This window comes from Leuciscus leuciscus (genome assembly GCF_965113295.1).
Source record: "Leuciscus leuciscus genome assembly, chromosome: 1".
NCBI lineage: Eukaryota > Metazoa > Chordata > Actinopteri > Cypriniformes > Leuciscidae > Leuciscus > Leuciscus leuciscus.
In genome coordinates, this window is record NC_138725.1 from 567,930 (window position 1) to 589,926 (window position 21,997).

Here is a 21,997-nt window from a genome sequence, read left to right on the forward strand (position 1 = left end):
GGAGACTTTGGACTCGCTGGCCGGGGCCCGTTGGTTTTCTACCATGGACCTGGCCAGCGGGTACAATCAGGTACCTGTAGCTGAGGGCGACAAATCTAAAACAGCTTTTTGCACCCCGTTTGGCCTATTTGAGTGGAACAGGATGCCATTTGGGTTGTGTAATGCCCCAAGCACCTTCCAACGATTGATGGAGCGGTTGTTTGGGGAGCAGCAGTGCCAGTCCCTCCTTTTATACCTTGATGATATTATTGTCTTTTCCTCCTCGGTTGATCAACATCTTGCTCGGATGGAGGTTGTCCTGAGCCGCTTGCAGACTGAAGGATTGAAAGCCAAACTATCTAAGTGTGCTTTTTTTCAAAAGAGAGTGCATTATTTGGGGCATGTCATCTCTTCAGAAGGAGTGTCTACTGACCCCGGTAAGGTGGAGGCAGTTGCACAATGGCCTTGCCCCACCAGTGTTGCAGAATTGCGTTCCTTTTTGGGTTTTGCTAGCTACTACCGACGGTTTGTGGAGGGGTTTGCCAAGTTGGCTGCCCCCCTTCACAGGTTGGTGGCTCAGCTGTCAAGTCCAAAGCGCCCGAAGCGGGGTGTTCTGGAGTTTGCCGAAGCTTGGTCCTCGGATTGTCAGTGTGGCTTTGAGGGGTTGAAAGGTAAGTTAACCACAGCGCCAGTGCTCGCCTACGCTGACTTTTCACTACCTTTCATTTTAGAGGTAGATGCCAGTCATGAAGGCCTAGGGGCAGTCCTTTCACAGGAGCAAGAAGGCAAGGTGCGGCCAATAGCTTATGGCAGTCGCAGTCTTAGGCCCACTGAGCGCAATACATCTAACTACAGCTCCATGAAATTGGAGTTTTTGGCGCTCAAGTGGGCCATGACTGAAAAGTTTAGAGAGTATTTGCTGGGCCAGAAATCTGTGGTGTTTACTGATAACAACCCCCTTAGCTACCTGACTTCTGCAAAATTGGGTGCCATGGAGCAGCGCTGGGCTGCCCAATTGGCTTCGTTTGATTTTGAGATCAAGTATAGGTCAGGGAGAAGCAATCGAAATGCTGACGCCTTGTCCCGTCAAAACTTTTCGGGTATGGGAGCAGTGCCCCAGTTGTGTTCAGGTATGGCCGTTCCAGTGGCGGTGCAGCAAGCTGCCCAAGGTAGATTGGTGACTTTGGTCAACCAGGTGACCTCATTTCCTGATACTTCAAATGACGACATGGGTGCTCAGCAGTTAGCAGACCCAGTCATAGGAGAGTTGTTGGAGTTCTGGAGGCGTAAGTTGCCCCCAACTCATGAAGAGCGCAAGAAACTCTCCAGGTTGGCAATTATTCTGCTCCGGCAATGGGATCGCCTAGTGGAGACTGATGGAGTGCTCTACCGGCGTGTGTTTCGCTCAGACGGGGGAGAGGAAATCTTCCAGGTGTTGTTGCCGGCAGATATGAAACACTATGTCTTGACTCAGCTTCACCAACAGCACGGGCACCAGGGGGTAGAGCGTACATTCCAGCTAGTGCGCCAGCGATGCTACTGGCCTGGGATGTCGGCAGATATCGACCACTGGTGTCATGAGTGTGAGCGGTGCCAGTGTGCTAAAGGTGTTCCTACTGCCCCTGGTAGTTTTATGGGGCACTTGTTGGCTGCACGGCCGAACGACATTGTGGCCTTGGACTTTACAGTGTTGGAGCCCTCAAGGTCTGGCATTGAGAATGTGTTGGTCATGACCGATATTTTCACCAAATACACCTTGGCAGTACCCACTAGAGACCAACGGGCAGAGACTGTAGCTCAGGTTCTTGTAGTAGAGTGGTTTTGTAAATTCGGCGTGCCAGGGCGCATCCACTCCGATCAAGGTCGGAATTTCGAATCTGTCCTTATTCAACAGCTTTGTTCTCTGTATGGAGTCGAGAAGTCACGTACCACCCCATATCACCCGGCTGGAAACGGCCAGTGTGAGCGCTTTAACAGAACATTGCATGATCTGTTGCGCACGTTGCCGCCTTCCAAGAAGGGTGATTGGCCATTTTGCCTTCCCCAGGTACTCTTTGCGTATAACACAACTCCTCATCAGGCAACTGGGGAATCCCCATTTTTCCTAATGTTTGGGCAGGAACCCAGACTTCCGGTCGACTTCTTACTGGGCAGAGTCCAAGAGCCATTAGCTGGCGGGGTTAATAGGTGGATTCTAGAGCAGCAGGATCGATTGCAGGTGGCGTTTGAGGGTGCTTGTGAACGCTTGGGTGCTGCAGCCGGTCGGCGAAAGGCCCGGCATGACCAGCGGGTTAAGGAAGCACCACTGAAGGAGGGTCAGCTGGTATACCTCCGCAACCATAGTGTGAGGGGTAGATGTAAAATCCAGGACCTGTGGAGCTCAGTGGTGTACCAGGTAATGAGGGCACCTAAGGAAGGTGGGTCGGTATATACCATTGCTCCTATTATAGATCTGGGAAAAGTGAAGCATGTGCATCGATCGCTGCTGAAGCCTCGGATCTGTCAGGATCTGCCGATTGGGTTGGTTGATAGTCCGGTGGCTGAATCGGTGTCGCCTTTGGAAGAAGGGTGTGAGGAGGATTTGTTTGTCTTGGTGCCAGAGACACCACAAGTTAGAGGTAGGTCGAGGCTACAGGACATTGTTCCTTTCCCCCCTCAGACAGTGGGTGACCTGCAAATTGTGGAGACCGGCAGGGTAACAGAGGGTACTGCGGTTGAGGTGGATTTACCTCTGGCGGTAGTGCCTCCTAATTTACTGGAAGTAGGTGAGGGTATAGCGAGAAGAACTGGAAGAAGTACTGCAGGTCAACACTCTAATAGGCACCATCTCCCTCGGGCAGTGGGAACTGGTTCAGTGTCCAGTATAGTGAGTAGTGCAGTGAGTACCGTGTTTCGGCCTTGGAACTGAGTTCCTAGGTGGGGTTTTGTGTGGTTCACCGTCGGGGCGACGTTGCAGAAACTGGTGGTGGAATGTAACGGTATCAGGTGATTGACAGCAGCGTCATCCTATCAGCGAGTAGTACCTTGCATTTAAGTCTGATTGGCTGTTACCTGGGATGCGTCACGTCCGATTTCCCCGTTTGTTTTGCTAGTGTCGACGGTGGTTGTAGGTAAGCGAGCTGTGTTTTAATGGGTGATCATTTTGTGGAATTTTCCTATGTATAACTTTTTAAATCATTTTTATCAATTAGTGCAGCTTTGGTGCGGTGCCCTTTGTGCTGCTTAGTGGGTCCGATGACTGTTCACCTCACAGGTAATGTTTATTGTTAAGAGCTTGTGATATGGTGCTGAAATGGCTGTGTGGGGTTAACATTCTTTTCGGATATCAAATAGGCGTGATTCCCTGTATTCCATTGCGTAACCGGTGGGCATGACTGACCAATCCGTGTCTATTAAGCGTGCTATCTAGCGTGATCTCCTGATGGTAAGTGTTTATACGTTACTATGACTGGGAGTGGGGATAGTATTATGATTGGTAACATCTCCGTTTGTTTGTTATAGGATTCTCCCTCTCGTTCTATGCTGTGATTGTTGCTACTGTCTTCGCACTATTAAAGGGCGGCAGTTAATACGGCCGCGCTGACGCGATCATCATTAAAGAGAAGGGGACTGCTCGTTTGGTTCTTACCGTGGCGTTATCTTTGACCCGTTTCATATTCCTGGATTGTGTGGGGGACTAGTTGGTTCCTTCCACGTGTAGGGGAGCTAGCTGCCCTCTGTGTCTTTGTGATTTGAAACCTTTTTTTGTTTGTTTCCTGTTAACTTACTTCTCTTTTGGAAGTATAGTTTGTTTAGTTAACTTGATTTTTATTTCCTTTTCACTTCATCTTTATTATTGTAAAGCCATTTAACTGCGTGTAATATTTAATCAGGCCAGTTAATTGCTTGGTTCATGTGATCAACTATCTATAAGTACAATTCTATTTGTGTGTGTGAACCTCTACTGAGTTAAAATTGTCTTGTATTAATCAGGTGACCAACTAATTGACTTCTCTGCGCTTGAATGGTTTTTCTCTTTATTTTTGTCATTGACATTTATTGTTGTGAGGATTTGCTTTCTTGATGTCCATCTGGTAATTTTTATGAACATTGTTATAGTTTTTTATTTTTATTTTGCAGGCGCTGGGGTCCCACGGGTGGATTGCTCTTCCTCCTCCTGGTGGTGGTCCTTTATCGTGTGCAGTGTACACTGTTGAGTGTGTGATTGTGTGATTAAGTGACACAGGTGTGTGTGTGTGTGGAAGTGTGCTCCGTAAAATCAAATTCCACGTTGCTTCCTGCCGTTGGGAGCCTCAGGCCTGCCGGTATTTAGTTTTTGTTTTTGTATATTTTTCTTATTGTTTAGTTTAAAGTGGGTTTCAGTGTCCAACATTTTAAAAGTATCTTTCTATTAATAAACATTTGTATTTTTGTATTACTCACGTCTCTTGCCTAATTCTATGAGGGAACCGAACCTGTGTGCTTTGCTCATTGTTTGAGTATTTTCCCTGGGGCTAATCCCTAGGGTGGCGTAGTCGGACTTTCTTTATTAGGGAATAAAAACTTGCTCTTGTGTTTAAAAAATTACACCGCCCCGCCACATAGGACATCAAATATAATTTGGCTGTTTACAAAATAAATCTGCCGTCTTCCGCATGTTTTCCTTGCTAGTGGTTGTAGTTTGTGTGACTAAAACTCCACTCGTCAACAGTGAAGAAGTTCAGAAGCAAATTAGCTGCTAGCAATGTAATGTTAGAAAGACGTTCCTTTCAACAATGTTCTTTGTAAATTTGTTGGTATTGATTTAAATTAATATTGTTTGACGTAAGATGTTATTTCATAAAAGTTTAACGTTATTGAACGTTTGCAATTTCAGACGCGAACTGCTGCTGCTTTGGTGTCGTCGTCGTCGGATGATGAACAGTGTCTTCTTACCTCAACACCAATCAAGAAACCTACCCCTGTACAAGCGGCAGAGTTTGTAAGTTTGTACATCAGATTGTCTATTAGGGAATTCTAAAACTAATGTAATGTTGATATTAGTGGAATTTAAAACTAAAAAGAAAGCTCTTTTTGGATTTTACAGTCAGCATGCCCAAATACACCTGGAGGCCTCAATACAAGTGCCAGCAGCATTGAACTTTTGCAAACCGACGAAAGCTATCAGCCTGAGTCAACCATCCCCCCCACATCATCGTCATCTTCAGAAGAAGAAGGTGTAAAGGACTGGCGTGAAAAAAAGATTATTGTAAACGAATCCAGCCTCATGTCACTTTTCAAATTCTGCCAAATGTGTGGGAAGCCAATTTCTTCGAAGGTCATCATTGATACTGGGGCACAGAGGAAGGTGAATTGGATTTGTCTTGGGGGCCATTCGGGGACTTGGACATCTTCACCTGATGTAAGAGGAATGCCTGAGGTGAATCTCCTTTCTGCGGCGGCTGTTCTCTTCAAGGGTGGAACATTCACAGAAATGTCAGACTGGTGCACAACCATTGGTGTCCAAATGATTGGACCAACTACTTTTTATGCCATCCAGAGCACATATTTGCACCCTGCTATTGAGCAATTATATGAAGACAGAAGAAAAGAAATCTTGGCAAGGGTTTATTTGGACCAGGAGGATGGGAAGCGCCCACACTTAGCGGGTGATGGCCGATGTGACTCACCAGGTTTTAATGCAAAGTACTGTCACTACACATTCATGTTAGATGATACAAAGGAGATAGTACACACAGAACTGGTGCAGGTAAGATATATTTAAATGGATGCATAATAACAATAATGAAAAATTATGCTATGTTGAAAACGTTGATAGCATCACACTTATCAAACTTGATTCTTTAGTCTACAGAGGCCACCAGCTCTGGAGCCATGGAGCCACTGGGTTTTAGAAGGGGACTTACAGAGCTTTTGGACTTGGGCCTTGACGTGGAGGTGATGACCACGGACCGCTCTGCGTCAATACGAAAGACAATGAGGGAACAATATCCTGATATCATGCATGAATTTGATATCTGGCACACAGCCAAAGGTATGTTGTTTTTTCAATTGTTGTAAACACACGCACGCAATTGACCATACTTCTCAGTATACATAATTGAGTCACTCCTGACCCCTGGCCAGCTGTGCAGCCTTGCTGAACTCAGCCATTGTATGTGTTGAATGTGCACAATGCATAAATAAATGGAAAATGTTGGTTTTTGATTAAAATTATGCTGCATTTACGAACACAGGCTTTCGGAATAAAATGCTGACGAAGGGGAAAAAAAAGGACAATGCAATCCTTCTCGCATGGTCCAGGTCAGTGTTGGTTTGAAATCTTGCAGAAGTTCCATTGGTTTAAAAGGTTTGAAAGTACTAATTTAAATGTCTTTCACAGGTCTGTCATAAACCACATGTGGTATTCATGTGCCACGAGTAAGGGGAACATAGAGGTAAGGTATTATAAGCTGCAATACAATATATATCAAAAAAATATATATATATTGTTAGTATTAGTATTATTTACATTTACATTTACATTTACATTTATTCATTTAGCTGACGCTTTTATTCAAAGCGACTTACAATTGCTATATATGTCAGAGGTCGCACGCCTCTGGAGCAACTAGGGGTTAAGTGTCTTGCTCAGGGACACATTGGTGTCTCACAGTGGATTCGAACCCGGGTCTCTCACACCAAAGGCATGTGTCTTATCCACTGCGCCACTACCACCCCACCCCATTTAAAATCTTTTCTTTCACACAGGCACTGAAAATCCGGTGGAAACAAATTACACACCATGTTAGCAACGAACACGAGTGGAGAGATGATGATGGAAAACGGCAACGGTGTGACCATCCTCCTCTTACCGCCCAGGACCAGAGGATGCGGATGTGGATTGAAAAAGACTCATCGGCATTTCACGCCCTGTCGTCACTGGTCCTAAACCAAAGGCTCTTGAAAGACCTCGACCATATGGCACTGTTCAAACACACTGGTGAGAATCAATGCGCTTTCACTCTTGAATATTATTCTATATCCTAATCAACATGTTTTACCTATCCATCCTCTGTCCTATTTGTAATTGCACACAGGGCAACTAGAAAACTTTCACAGTGCTATGTTGAAATACCTCCCCAAGCGTCAAGCGTTTTCATACCATGGAATGAGGGAGAGGTCCTACCTTGCCATCCTTGACCACAACGAAAACATTATAAAAAGGAAACAAGCCACCACAGTAACAGGTTTGTTACCATGTACGCTCTTCAAATAGTATAATAAAAAAATTATAATGTTAACAGTTAATTGAATTGTCATGTTGTTTTTTAAAAACAATATAAAATTATATATATATATATATATATATATATATATTATATAAAAATATATTCATTGTGGAGAGAACTCTACTGCAATCAAATTTTTATTCAGAATTTATGATTTTTTTTTTTTCTTATTATTTTATTATATTCCTTGTCATTTATAGGAGAACTACGGTTCAATCAAGTCTACTGCAAGAAATCCAAGCAATGGATACTGAAAAAAATCTTCACGGCACACACAACACATTTTGTTGGAGATCTCATCGAGAGAGTACTTGAAAATAGACGCAATATGAACATCAAGTACAAAACCCCAACCTCCTCACTTGCCCTGCCACAACCGGATTTGCCACCCAACATTGCCCCTTTACCAAAACCACCGAAAGAGACTACCAAAGCTTTATTCAAAAGCCGCTTCTGAGACCTCTTCACATTGCACCCAATTCAAATTCCATCTCCATCACTACTGTCTTGGGACAATACCATCTGCGTCTTTTTATATTCTGTAAATAATGGATGTATATAGAAATTGTTGGCTTTAGCTAAATTTATCTTGTTTACTTAGTCTTATTTAAATTTCTTGTCTACTCATGACAAAATTCTTACATTTGTGAATAAAAAAATACTTATTCAATTCTTTGTCTACAATAAAGTTCTTCGTTATATACTTGGGAGTAAATTGATTTAGAAATCAACTTTGCCATTTAGACTTGCACAATACGACAGCAAAATAATGGTTATGCCTACATTATTTTTCAATCTATTGTCATAATGCAACAGGTGGTTACTAGTTCCACTTATTAAATGTTGATCATCCAATAGCCCAAATTATTATCAAACATAAATTTGGAGAAACACTATTAGGACAACAGAAACGTGAATGTTATCAATTTATTGAAATATTTATAACAACAACAAAAATAATAATAAATAATGTCGTTAATAAATAAAAATATGAACAAAAGTTATAATTCCTCCTGAGCGTCCTCAACTTCTTGGTGCCCGCAGTACTGGCCATCTGGAGCTGGATATTTTAGTCGAATTGCCTGCACGACACAAGCGGGTAGAACGACACGACGTCCTCTACCCAATCTCTCGCCTTGCAGGACCCATTCGAGAAAGTGTCGGTAGGCTGTTAGGCGATATTGTCTACAAGACATTGAGGACACAGTTAGCGATGTATGGTATTTACGTGCCACAGTAGTAAACAATGCCACAGTAAGCTTTTTGTGCATTAAAAAAGGTACTGCACAAACAGTTTACAGTTGACGTTACGTATTAACCGGGAATCATTTCGTGATAATAATGCTTGAAGAAATTGTGTACATTTCACGAAATGAATAATAAATAAAATTGAAACACTTACTTTACAGTTAGACGTCCATTTGTCCCTGCAGGCTTCGGCTGGCGTTTCCAGTTTACCTTTGGAATTCTGAAATATGTCTCCAGGACGCCTCTGTCCATATGCGGGGCGAAACTAGGATGGTTCACAACGCAAACATCCGTGTCCTTGTCTGCCTCAGACATTTCTTCGAGGAGAAATTGGCATCTATGAAATTCTTGGCAGCAGACGGACTCTAGCTCTGTGTCCGTAGGCGCACAGTGAGAGCACAGGCACCACCAGTCCGCACCAGCTCGAGCACGCCCGGGCTCCTCGGACGCGACAGGCAGGTCTCCGGCCTCGGCTGCAGCCGCCGCCTCCTGTTCCTCCATCAGCCTCAGCTGCTCTTCGCTATATTGCGGCTCGTATAGATATCCACGAACATCTGTTTCGAGCAACAGACTTTGAAAATCCTCTTCTTCCATATCATGAGTTGTTCCTCCAGCCATTTTCGTAAATCTGACTCCATAAGCGCTTGTTAGCTTAGCTACATAGCTTCCAAACAAGATGGCGGTTTTTTATTTTCGTTTCTGTAAGTTTAGTACCACCCACTGATCAGTAATAGGCCTGTAGGGTGAGTGGGTCCCACCCCCTGGAATAATAAGAAGCTAGTGTTTGTAGTCTCTACACTTTTCAATGAAATGTGACTTCCTGCTTATTATGACGAAAAATGACGATTTTTACGTCATAATAAGCAGGAAGTAAAACACTTAAATCCTTATTTCTCCCATCTCAGGGAAAAATAAAGGAAAAATCCACGATCATTATAATATATGACTGGGTTTCTAACAATACAAAGCTTAATGCAAATGGGTGAAGTGTCCCTTTAAGGAGTTCTGACTGCTCTTTATGAATATCATTCTTCCCCACATGAATGATGAGTCGATTTGCAGTCTTATGTTTCATCAGAATGTTCTGAAGTTCCCTGTTTATATCAGAAGTTGTAGCTTGTGGAAGGCAGCATGTAGTTGTATCCCTGCTGCTAATGTTTCTGATTATGGAGTCCCCCACTATCAGAGTCCTGGGCTGGGCTGTGCTCTGAGCTGAGTGCCGCTGTCTGCTCCACCTTGAGCGCCAGTTAGCATCAGTGTTAGCTACTGGCTGATACAGTCTGTGTTCGATCACATTCATCACGTTTGGGGATTCCTCATTTACATTCATTAGTACTTCAAATCTGTTCTCAAGATGTATAGGTGTTGGTGGGAGACCAGTGTTTGCAATCTTTGTCAGAGCTGTATCTGGGGTAGAGGATGCTACTGCGGTAATATGTGATGCTCGTGACAATCTGATGTCTCGAGTGCCTTTGGGTCTCGCTCCCTGTTTGTGCCATCGATTAGTAAGTCGATCGGCTTGTTTCTCCACCTGTCGAGGAGCACTAGTTTCATGGGACTCACCGGCTATATGCTGAGGGTGTCCATGACGAAGCTCTGTTGTGTGTTCTGTCTGGTTTGGTGGTCCCGTAAGTAACTTTGTTTCAAGAACTGCAATCCTTTGTAAAAGTTTGTGGCAGTTAGTGCAGCAAGTAGATTCTTGAACCAGAAGGGGCATTTTCTCTCTTATCCTTATGAATGTAGGCAGTTGTGTTTTCCTTTCCCGGAATGTAAGCTGGTCGGGTAAAAGAATTCTGCGTTTTTGTAGTAATCCAAACTTTGTCGTATGAGCACTGTGCTGATTTGCTGAAGTTAAAATGTAAAAGAGAGGAAGAATTTACTAAACTCATTAAATCATCTAAATCAACAACATGTATGTTAGACCCTATACCGACTAAGCTACTGAAAGAGATGCTTCCAGAGGTCATAGATCCTCTTCTTAATATCATTAATTCATCTTTGTAATTAGGACTGTACCAAAAACCTTTAAGCTGACTATGATTAAACCGCTTGTTAAAAAAACGCAACTTGATCCTACAGAATTAGTCCATTACAGGCCGATCTCAAATCTACCTTTTCTGTCAAAGATCTTAGAAAAGGCAGTATCTACACAACTGTGTTCCTTTTTAGAAAGAAATGATATCTGTGAGGATTTCCAGTCAGGATTTAGACCGTACCATAGTACCGAGACTGCTCTCATTAGAGTCACAAATGATTTGCTCTTATCATCCGATCGTGGTTGTATCTCTCTATTAGTGTTACTCGATCTTAGTGCTGCATTTGACACTATCGACCACAGCATTCTTTTAAATAGACTTGAAAATTATGTTGGCATTAGTGGAATTGCATTAGCATGGTTTAAATCATACTTATCTGACCGTTATCAGTTTGTAGCAGTAAATGAAGAGATGTCTCATCGATCACAAGTTCAGTATGGCGAACCACAAGGCTCAGTACCGCTGCTGTTCACTCTGTACATGCTACCCTCACACACACACACACACACACACACACACACACACACACACACACACACACACACACACACACACACACACTCACTCTGTACATGCTACCCTTAGGAGATATCATTAGGAAGCATGGCATTAGTTTTCACTGTTATGCTGATGATACTCAGCTCTATATTTTTCACGCCCAGACGAAACTTACCAATGGCTCCCTATTAAACATCGTATAAATTTTTAAATATTGCTGATTACTTACAAAGCACTAAATGGTTTAGCTCCGCAGTACTTGAGCGAGCTCTTAACGCATTATACTCCTTCACGTCTATTGCGATCTCAAAACTCCAGTTGATAATACCTAGAATATCAAAATCGACTGCTGGCGGTAGATCCTTCTCCTATTTAGCACCAAAACTTTGGAATAGTTGTCCGGGAACCATTGTCCGGGAAGCTGACACACCCTGTCAGTTCAAAGCTAGACTAAAGACACATCTATTTGACCTAGCATTCACATAACACATTATAGACTTCTATAATTCAATGTTAGGCTGCATAGATTAGGTCAGCCGGAACCGGGAACACTTCCCATAAATCCTGATGTACTCGTTACATCATGAGAAGAATGGCATCTACGCTAATATTAGTCTCTCTGCTTATACCGAGGTTTACCGCAGTCCGCCGGATCCAGGCCGTATCCAGATCTGACGAAGGACCTTCCCCTGGACCCGATGACAACGCAGTGCTGAAGTGCCAACTAGTATCTCCCTATGGAGGATCCCTTTACCACTCTACAGATAAAGCGTTGTTGGGAAAATTTGTTTCGCGTACCTACCCCGAAGTGACAAAATAAAATAAAATTATGTATCAAAATTTTTAAGGAAAGACAAGTACTTTGTTTAGGCTTGGTTTGTAGGGAATTACAAACCTGCGCACATATATTCAAACGCACATAACTATAGAACCAATTCTTAATGCGCATGTGAACGCCATCAGCGTTTCTCACAGGTTCATGTTTAAAGTCTGTGTAGAGAGAATGGTGTCGTCTTAGCGGCTGTAGTGTTCTCGTGCAGTGTGTTGACTAAACACCAAGTTAAACCGTGCAAATGAAGACAAAGTCGTAGTAAGTTTGATGCTTTACTGTCACGCTTCCTCATTTACATGTAGTGGTGAAAACTGTAATAAAACAATAGAGCAATATTCAGTGTCCATTTCTTGAGTACAATTACATTGTGAATGATAATAACATGAATATACAATGCTATTCTCAATGTAGCAGCAGTTATACAGGCTATTAGCTAGTGACGTGACGTTTGGCACCGAGGCTTCGAAGCTTTTTGCCATAACCACGTGATCTGTGACGTCCGAAGCTTCGTTTCGACACACAGCCACGTGACTGCTCCATATTCGATTCAAAAATAGCGCGAACCCCATGCGCAGGTTCCGAGTGTCATGCGCTTCGGTAGTGAACTGAGACCGACTGAGACTGAAACAGAGAGTGAGCTCTTTTGAATGTTCAGCATGGAACCAGACAAGAAAAGAGGCCGTTTGGAAGTCTGGCAGCATTTTCAGGTCGTATCAACAAATAAAGTAAGCTAATTTGTATTATTTTGTAATAAAAATATGATTTTAAAATGAATTATGATTTAAAAATGTATATAAAATATAATTAATTATAATGTAAATTGATATTTACATGTAATTTTATGCATATTCAGTGTATAATAAAAAAATATATTGTTAAATAATAGGCCTACATTATGTACTGTATATAAAAAAAAGTACTCAAGTTAACCCCCTGAGGTCGGCTATCGCGCCGGCGCGATAGGGTCGTTTTTTTCCTTATCAGTGCAAAAAAGAATCAAAATACTAATATTAATTTTTATCTTATATGCTTGTGTTATACATCAATCGATTCTGTTAAATGTGTATTATTTTTGTGTATACTCACAATAAAAACAAAGTGTTGTGCTTTTCGCCAAATAAAGAAAAATAAACATGATGCGAGTTCTGCCTTCTCTCTGTCAGTGAAGTCCATTCTGAAACGCGTCCGAAAATGAACTGTAACTCAGCGAATACTCAGTCAAACAGGCATACAGACGCACAGGCATGAAGCTTGAATTCTCTTCTTTTAAATGAAGTAATTTTTATAAAAAACAAATATTCTCAGTTTATGTAATCTGTATGAAAAGAGAGAGATGTCAGTCGTTCTCTTCTCAGCTAATTATTTTTAATGTGACTATTCAAACGCAAATGACTGAGGCATCCGTGCAAACTGTGAACGCCCACATCAGCTCGAGAAAACACATCAAGTTTATTCAGATCATTGTACTTGTTTACACGGTCTCGCGGCGCTGTGAAGAATACTACTTTCGTAATAATAATAATGGAAAACGTACATCAGAAGTGCTGGTATTTCGAGGAGCAACAGATCCTGAGAATACTGTAGTAAGTTTTTTTCATTCTCAAGTGAATCGCGTTTCTGTGTGAATGAATGAACGGCAGAGATGCGCTGTTTACCACAACTCGCAAAAAGACTGTTTAAATCTGAATCGCGTTTCTGTGTGTGAATGAATGATCCGCTTTTAGCAAACTATACTGAGATGAGTAAAAATCGACTGAAATATGTTGAAATAAAATGTATTTGTATAAGCAACGTATTAAACTGCAAATTAACATTTATATTTCTTATATAAACGAAAGACCTATGTTACAGACATATGAAAGACAACATTTCGTTGACTAGTTTTGGATAGATTATACATTTTTACTTTAAAATATTTGCCACCTCAAATAAGCTTTTGTTTGCCAATTTTTGCTCATATGTTAAATATAGTATGTTTTGTCAAAAATAAAGTCATCAAATAATGTGTTATTATGTGTTTGTTCCAATGTAGCCTAGGCTATATTGCAGAATGCAGAATCCCTGACAACATTCAAAAAACATTCCTTCCCCTTCCCTTTAAAACCTCACTTGTCGGGTTTATGCTACTCTGAATAATGCCTGAACTTTGTTTTTTTTAGCACTACTTGCGTTGTTTTTGCCTCTTCATGATGACTCGCTTAATTTTGTCCTAATCTGTAAGTCGCTTTGGATAAAAGCGTCTGCTAAATGACTAAATGTAAATGTAAATATTCAAAATAATGAATCCTTAACTTTGAAATATGTATGATAAAATGTATACTTTAGTTTTTACAAAGAAAGATTGCACTTGAATTGTTGTTGTAATTGTAACCTTTTTAATAAAAAAATATGTGTTTTATAAGTGACAAATTTGGGGAGAGGATACATATTCCAAAACTGAAAATACAGTATGAGAATTAACTGCACAATTACTAGACATGGAAAAATAAAATGAGATGCTTCCAACTGTGAAAGAAATATAGATGTGGTAGAAATATATATATATATTGCTCTTGCATTCTTTCTTGTGGCTCAGTGACACACCTGAATGAATGGCTCATTAAGTATGCGGGCCCCATTGTCTCCTCGGGTGTGAACCACTAAATATGCATGATGGTGTTGGATCATTGACGCCCACTCGCATATGGCCTTTCCAAACAGAAAGTGTCTCGCAAAATTTAAATCAATGTATTGTTTTATGTGAATGATTAGGCAGAATGATTTTCAGATCATTTTGAAGAAAAAACTCTAGGCGACAAAATGCATTATTCAAAAGTCTTATTGTCACATATTTAGTATGTGTTTCGTGGCCTTATTTCAGAAACTTTAGTTTTTAGTTTTTTCAATAACCATGCATAAACATTATTCTCTCAAAAATACAAACATGTACATACATGTTGCTCACATATTATGGTAGTCCTGTTTGTGCTAAATAGAGTGTAATTATACCTTTGCCATTAATATGTTTATAAGCAACTGAAAAAAAGCACAAATGTCAGGGCATGTCAGAACATCTCAAGGACCCCAAAAACATGTGTCCTCCTCCTGTAGGCTGAGTGCCTAAGATGTTCTCAACAGCTTTCTTATAACAACAACACATCGTCAATGTTAAGACATTTTAGAGCTAAACATGAAAACACATCTTCCGGAAATGGACCAACAACTAGCAACCAAGGTATAAGACTTCTGATCAGTCATTCATTTATTTGTTTTCTATTGTTGAAGATGCTGGCTTTAAGGAGTTTATAGGAATGTTGGATCCAAACTACATTATTCCATCCAGCCAGTCATTAAAGAAAATGGTTGAGGAAAAATACAAGGAGGCCAGAAAGAAGGCAAAAGAAGAGGTGAACAAGGCCAGAGCTGTAAGCCTCACATCCGATATGTGGACATCACTGCATATGGATGCATATCAGGCAGTGACATGTCATTTTATCAATGAAAATGATCAGATGTCCACCGTTCTACTGGGGGTGGGAACATTTTCCAAATGTCACACTTCTGAAAAATATAGCTGAAGTCAAGTCAGCTTTGATGGAGGAGTGGGGCCTTCAAAACAAAGTTAGGTGTCTGGTAACTGATGCTGCTGCCAACATGGTAGCATGTGCCAGCATCCTGAAGCTGCGCCACACAAACTGCATAGCACATGCCTTAAACCTGGTTGTGAAGAAGGCAATAGAACAAACACCAGGGGCCTCATGTATCAATCTTGCGTACGCACAAAAACTTTGCGTACGCCAGCTTTCACGCTCACGGTCGGATGTACTAAAAGTGAAATTAACGCGAGAATGTGCGTTCCTCCACACCAATTTCATGTCTGGCGTACGTACATTTCTCATTGTTTTTGTCCGTTGCCGACTCTTACAGGCAATGAAGTGAAGTTGCAAACATTACACAACGAATTGTTCTACAAGTCTATCGTCTAAGTCTAAACTCTCCCGCTCATATTTTTTCCTTTTGTTATTAATTCCGGAGGACAAAGTTCCAAATAAAATATTTTTTCTCATTTCTACCTCCGATAGTAGCACCTCCAATTCACTTTATGTAAAGTTTCGTTTCTTGCCGCTTGCTTTAACCATTTTCTTACTGCTTTCTTTTGCCAAAGTGGACTCATTGCCATTGACTCATTTAGACTGGGCGTGACGTCATGCGCGTTCACGGCACGCTCACCTGGCTGTCTGGCAGGTTTGTGTATTCGCCGCCATTCTCCGTAGAAGATGGATTCTAAGAGACCGGCTTGTAGTTAATTTCAAACACCAACGCAAACTCCACGTAAGATAAAAAAAAAGAAAACTTTTGTCCGTGAGCGTGCACACTTCTGGCTGCAGTTTCGCTTGCCGCCAGAGGGGGCATAGTTCTGCAAAAACTCAAAGACTTGCGGAATGCACCTTTAAGTAATGGGGGAATGTAGTGTTTGTGTATTAGTCAGGAGATGGCGCTGTAGTCCACATGTTGTCACCTATAAAAGGTGTAGAGTAAGAGTTGAAGTGTGTTGTACATGCTGACCAATGCCCTGTCCCAAATGGAACCCTAAGCACTCGCGGTCTTCCTCTGAGTCCGCACTTTCGTGACGTAATGCCGCTTTGACTGTCGGGAAGAAGTCTGCTGCGGAGTCCGCATCAGCGCGGGCTTGGCAAAAGTGCGCATCAAGGGCGCAAATCGACCACATGGGGGCGCTCGCGAGCACCCTTCAGAGATCTAAAAATGAGAAATGGGACACACTGCGGTCTCACGGACTTAACGGACACGCACACGCGGCAGCCATTGTAAGTCCACAAGACCGAAAGTGCACATGAAGTGTGCCATTTGGGACAGGGCCCATTATGTAACATCTGGCACTGTTGGATTGCTTTAGGATTTTAATAAATCTATAAGAATTGACAATTTTCTTGGCCTCATGCTTACCAGGATTTAAACATTACAACATCAGCAATTGCTGGTATACTGGAAATCTCTGAACACATCTAGTGTGTGTAATCAGAAATGTCCTGTATCTGATTATCTCTGTGCATCTCAAGTGTATGGACGTGTACGGGGTTTTCACACACCTTAAGTTTCACTGAAATGTCCAATATCCTAAAAGTCCCAAAGTAAAAGTATGGGGTTAGGATTGTGGCATTATTCCAAATAAATAGATTGAGATTCACAAACAAATGTAAAGAGATTCACAAAAAAATTATCAAATTCACAAATAAATTGATTAAGATCCACAAATAAATGTAAGAGTTTCACAAAAATGTATAAAACTCACAAGTAAATAAAATGAGATTTACAAATGAATAAAAAAATTAAACAAATGTGTTTTGTCACAAACACAACTCTGCCTGGCATTTATTTGTGAGCCGCTATCTGTGCATCTGTAAATCGCTGCACGCATCTGTGGATTTTGAAACACTTCTAGCGTCAACATGCAGAAAAAGCCACAGATAAGTGGACTCCACCCACCGTTTACTCAAGCCAATCAGATAACAGCTACATTGCTCCAGAATAAGCAGAGAAAACTAAGGGGGAAAATATACTAAACAATAGCAAGGATCCTCTGGAACAGCGGGAAGAACAAAACACCAGTAAAATAGACAGATTAGACTGACACGACTGACAGAACGGTCAGAGGAGAACCTTGACAGAGAGAAGTGAAGAGAGAATGATCAGTCCCAGCAGACACAGATCACACTTATCAGACATCTTCTGTTTCTGTCAGTCTTCCTCTTCATTATATATAGTTACAGCTCCTCCTTTAAACATCATCAGCTCCTCCTGTGGTTATTAACTTCCTCTGTTCTGATCAACTGAGTGATTAAATCCTGCTAGAGTTGCTGTATAGAGACACGATGCCACAGTGAAGTGTTGCTTTACATGCGTATTGTGAACCGCACTATCTCAACACACATCTGCTCTGAACACAGTTTATAAGATATTCTTTTGCACACGAGAGCATTACTGTTAGTCTCCCTTCCTTATTTTAGCAGTTTCCTGAATTATAAAACAGATTTTAAAAGTATTGTAAAGTAATTATTAGCATCAGCTTGGTAAAAGAAACCTGCATTTGCACATGAGCGTCTGTAAAGCAGATATTAACTGTCTTCAGGGAGTTTCTACACATGGATTATAACGTTCTGCTTTACTCTCTCCAGCCTTGAGAAATATATCAGATCCAGACTCCTTTATCAACACTACAAATGCAGAGGTTTTATTAAGCAAATTATAGCAATCATTCAAAATGAAAAAAGATGCTAAAGACAAGATCCAAGAATCCTCAAATCAGCTCCATCACACAGAACAGAGAGATATTATACAGTCTGAGTCTGTCCATTACTGTATTAATATTATATTTAAAGCAGTTTACATATGAAGCGCAAGAGAATGACTTTCAACACTGTAGGCAAATATATCCATAACATCCATATAAATGAAAATAAATCTTGGCTGTTATTTGCACACAAAGTTATTTCTAAACTTTATGGTGTCACTATTTAATATTACATAATTCCACATATACACAACATCATCATCACATAATACTGGAGCTTCACATCACAGAAATGATGAATATGTGCACGAGTCTGTCATCTATTATCTTCTTACTTCACTCTCAAGCTGTCAGGAGGAGAATGACTATCGCCATTGAACAAAGATAAATCTATTTGATGCTTTATTCATTCATAGATATTCATGTTAAGTGAGGTTCACACTAGCAATTCCATCAATTCAGGATTGAAACCTCAAAGGATTCATTTATTACATTACATTTACAGATGCTTTTATCCAAAGCGACTTACAAATGAGAACAACAGAAGCAGTTAAACTAACAATAGGACAACAATATGCAAGTATGATGACCCTTTCCAGTTTAATCTAACGCAGCACCAGTTTTTTTGTTTTGTTTTTTTTATATTGAAATTTAATTCATCAATATTTGTGCATTTGAATGTTTTCATACATGAAACGGTGTATGTTTTAGATGCCGCCAATACATAGATATTCCTCAGTAGGATCTGCTGCTGTAGTTCGGCTTGATGTCTTCTCAGAGTTTGAGCTTCTGACTGGAATCAGTGTTGGTGAAGCGACTGGATCTGCAGAAGATGAATGTTCAGACGCTTCATTTGTAGGACATTAACATCATATGTTCATATCGATCATGACCTGCAGTTTGTGTTCCATCATCACAGTTTACAGTGGCAGTAGTTGAGAAGAGACTGTACTGTATTACTGTATAACTGTATTACTGTGTTACTGTATAATTTATTCCTGGTTTATATAAGAGTGAAACACAGTTGAGCTTCTGCAAATAAACCTTCAGCTTGAATGAAGGACATAAGCCTTATAATTCCTAAACCCGACCTCCTACATGGGTCATACTAGGCTCTGAGCAGAACCAGAAAATATGAACATATCACACCAGTCCTCAGGTCTTTACACTGGCTCCCAGTTAGATTTAGGAATACATTGCAGATATGCTCACTGAATATAAACCCAACAGATCACTCAGATCATTAGGATCATATCAGCTAGAAATACCAAGGGTTCACTCTAAGCATGGCGAGTCCGCTATTAGCTATTATGCAGCTGGAACCAGCTTCCAGAAGAGATCAGATGTGCTCCTACAGTGGTCACATTCAAATCCAGACTCAAAACACTTCTGTTTAGCTGTGCATTTACTGAATGAGCACTGTGCCGCTGTTCCTCCGACTGTTTGTACTGTACTGTACTGTATTTTATTTTTCTAAACTGTTTTAATTATTCTCATTTCTTTTAATTATTTTAATTTCTCCTATGTCAGCAGGGCATTTAGCCCGTAACTGTAAATGCACACTCAGAAGGTGATAATGTGAAAGTGACCTGTATTAATGTGAGTTTGAAAGTAGAACAGTATTTAAATGACGATATTAAAGTTTTTGTCTGAGAAAGAATGTGAATGCAGTGCTAAAGAAAGTGAAAAGAACGTGTGAGTAAATGAGGGAGAAAAGAAAGTTAAAGGAAAGTTGATAGATGGAAGTCGTAAGAAGATTGAAGGTTAAAAGAAGGTTGAAAGATATAAGTCTTAAGGGAATCCTTTGAAGGAAAGATCTATAATAATATTCTTTTTTTCTTTTTTAAAAGTACTGTATTTTATTTTATTTTTCTAAACTGCTTTAATTATTCTTATTTCTTTTCATTATTTTAATTTCTTCTATGTAAAGCACTTTGAATTGCCATTGTGTATGAAATGTGCTATATAAATAAACTTGCCTTGCCTTGCCTTTAATACACTCGTCTGATTTATGCAATATATCATGTATGACCCATGTAGGAGGCCAATATTGGGAATTATAATGGTTGTTATGCAGTTTATGACTTTGACCACTAATATTTTACAACTCCAAAACGTATGAAGCCATCAGAAAGAGTCGAGCCAATCTGTGGAAGTTTTCACAAATCTGTCAGAAAAGAGTGTTTTCTCACCTGAATACTTGACAGTGTATCTGACTGAGGTCAAGAGTTGATCTCTGCGAGTAAGCTGACATCTCCACTCTCTGTTGTCATCTTCATTCAGGAGTGTTGTAGTCAGAGTGATGATACAGTGATATTGATCTGATGATGATGATAATATCTGATATCTGGAGTCTGTCTTCAGATCAACACCAGCCTGATTCACCCACAACAGCACAAATCCATCATAACTGACCCAATTATCACAGGAGAGTCCAATATATGAATACAACTGACAGGAGAGAGTCACAGAGCGGCCTGGACTGATCTCAGTCTGTGATGATGAAGATGATGATGATGAAGATGAAGATGAAGATGAAGACACTGAAACTGAACACAAGACACAAATCACAGACTCTTCAATCATCATCTGAGTTTAAAGGGAGAATCTGCCCTTTTGAAATTGACCACATAATCATGAACTTACCATGAAGAACATGCAGAAAAAAACGTTCATCAGGTCCTTGTTCTCCATTCACATATTGTCTGCATCTGTATAATCCATAATCTTCTCCTGTGACGTTCTTGATGTTCAGAGAGCAGTCAGACTCCAGACTCAGTCTCTCATGTCTCTCTATGTCTTTATTCTTTATCCCTCCAGTAATCAGTTCAACTGGATCACCAAATGGTGGAGGTCTGTTCTGGTAGGTCCATGTAGTTGATTTGCAGTCAGAAAGAGCTTTTTCACAGGACAGAGAGACATTTTCACCAGAACTGATGAACACCTGATCCACTCCATCATAAATCACTCCACTGGTTCCTGAAACACAGTATATCTCAGTGGTCATTATGATATATATTAATAAATGAAACATAAAACACACCAGCATAAAAAGCAGAAGTTTTAAATCATAGTATTTTTCCTGACTTAAAGCAAACAACACACTCTCCAGAATAAACTATTAGTCTTTATCAGAGAGCTGTTCAAATCACTGACACACTCTTAATATGAAGATAATTCTTCATCATCAGATGTTTGAGTGACACTATGTCCAGTATCAGGAATAATACAGTATGATCTGTGTGTATCAATACACAACTCTGAGATCACAACGTGAATGTGTGCAAGAATAAACTGAGCATGTTCAAATGAACTCTTTCCAGACTAATTCCACTAAATGTCTTTAGAGAAAATACAGATTTCTTTACCTGTGAGAAGTGAAGAGAGAATGATCAGTCCCAGCAGACACAGATCACACTTATCAGCCATTTTCTGTTTCTGTCAGTCTTCCTCTTCATTATATATAGTTACAGCTCCTCCTTTAAACATCATCAGCTCCTCCTGTGGTTATTAACTTCCTCTGTTCATGTAATCAGGATTAAATAATCAGATTCCAAATATACATAGTACTTGTAATTAGATTACATTACATTTTAATATACTTGTAGTCAGACTACAATTACTTTGTGTCACAGGCATCACTGGTGAAATAAACATAAAGCCTAATGTTGCAGTGCAGAGATTTTTAGTGCAGAGTGAGATTTTTGTGGACGATCTTGTAGTTGAACTCCTCCAGAGGAACCACGCAAAGAGACGCAAGACGGAGAAGAAGGAGAGAAAGATGCTGGAGAAGGTCTTCCATCCAAGACTCAACCCCCTCGAGACGAACTGATTCATCGTGCACAGCAGTTAATAAAGATTATCA

At 40.6% G+C, this 21,997-nt stretch overlaps 2 protein-coding genes and 1 long non-coding RNA gene across 3 annotated transcripts in view; 1 reads left to right on the plus strand and 2 right to left on the minus strand.

The window, feature by feature from the left end:
* The window catches only part of LOC309480263 (uncharacterized protein), a 179,101-nt gene extending 157,883 nt beyond the window's left edge, over positions 1 to 21,218 (minus strand). The window contains exon 1 of the mRNA XM_082144674.1: positions 20,779 to 21,218. Within this exon, the coding sequence (XP_082000800.1) occupies positions 20,779 to 21,181 (403 nt within the window). The 5' untranslated portion in view covers positions 21,182 to 21,218. The remainder of the gene's footprint in view (positions 1 to 20,778) is intronic.
* Positions 4,675 to 7,835, plus strand: LOC309480097 (uncharacterized protein). The gene is made up of 8 exons (XM_082144466.1): positions 4,675 to 4,939; positions 5,045 to 5,707; positions 5,806 to 5,992; positions 6,195 to 6,261; positions 6,341 to 6,395; positions 6,709 to 6,940; positions 7,038 to 7,187; positions 7,430 to 7,835. The coding sequence occupies exons 2-8, from the start codon at positions 5,225 to 5,227 to the stop codon at positions 7,684 to 7,686; spliced, it is 1,431 nt and encodes a 476-aa protein (XP_082000592.1). The 5' UTR covers positions 4,675 to 4,939; positions 5,045 to 5,224; the 3' UTR covers positions 7,687 to 7,835.
* On the minus strand, positions 8,143 to 9,079 carry LOC309480588. Its single transcript, XR_014199690.1, has 2 exons — positions 8,632 to 9,079; positions 8,143 to 8,414 (listed from the first exon to the last, which is right to left on the minus strand). It is a non-coding gene; the product is annotated as an uncharacterized lncRNA (long non-coding RNA).
* Positions 21,219 to 21,997: the final 779 nt, after the last annotated feature.

Bases quoted from the DNA above. Each gene is read 5' to 3' on its own strand.
- LOC309480097 (XM_082144466.1), top strand. From the start codon at position 5,225: ATGTCACTTTTCAAATTCTGCCAAATGTGTGGGAAGCCAATTTCTTCG. The intron at 5,708-5,805 runs GTAAGATATATT...TTGATTCTTTAG, and splicing joins TACACACAGAACTGGTGCAG to TCTACAGAGGCCACCAGCTC. The intron at 6,396-6,708 runs GTAAGGTATTAT...TCTTTCACACAG, and splicing joins CGAGTAAGGGGAACATAGAG to GCACTGAAAATCCGGTGGAA.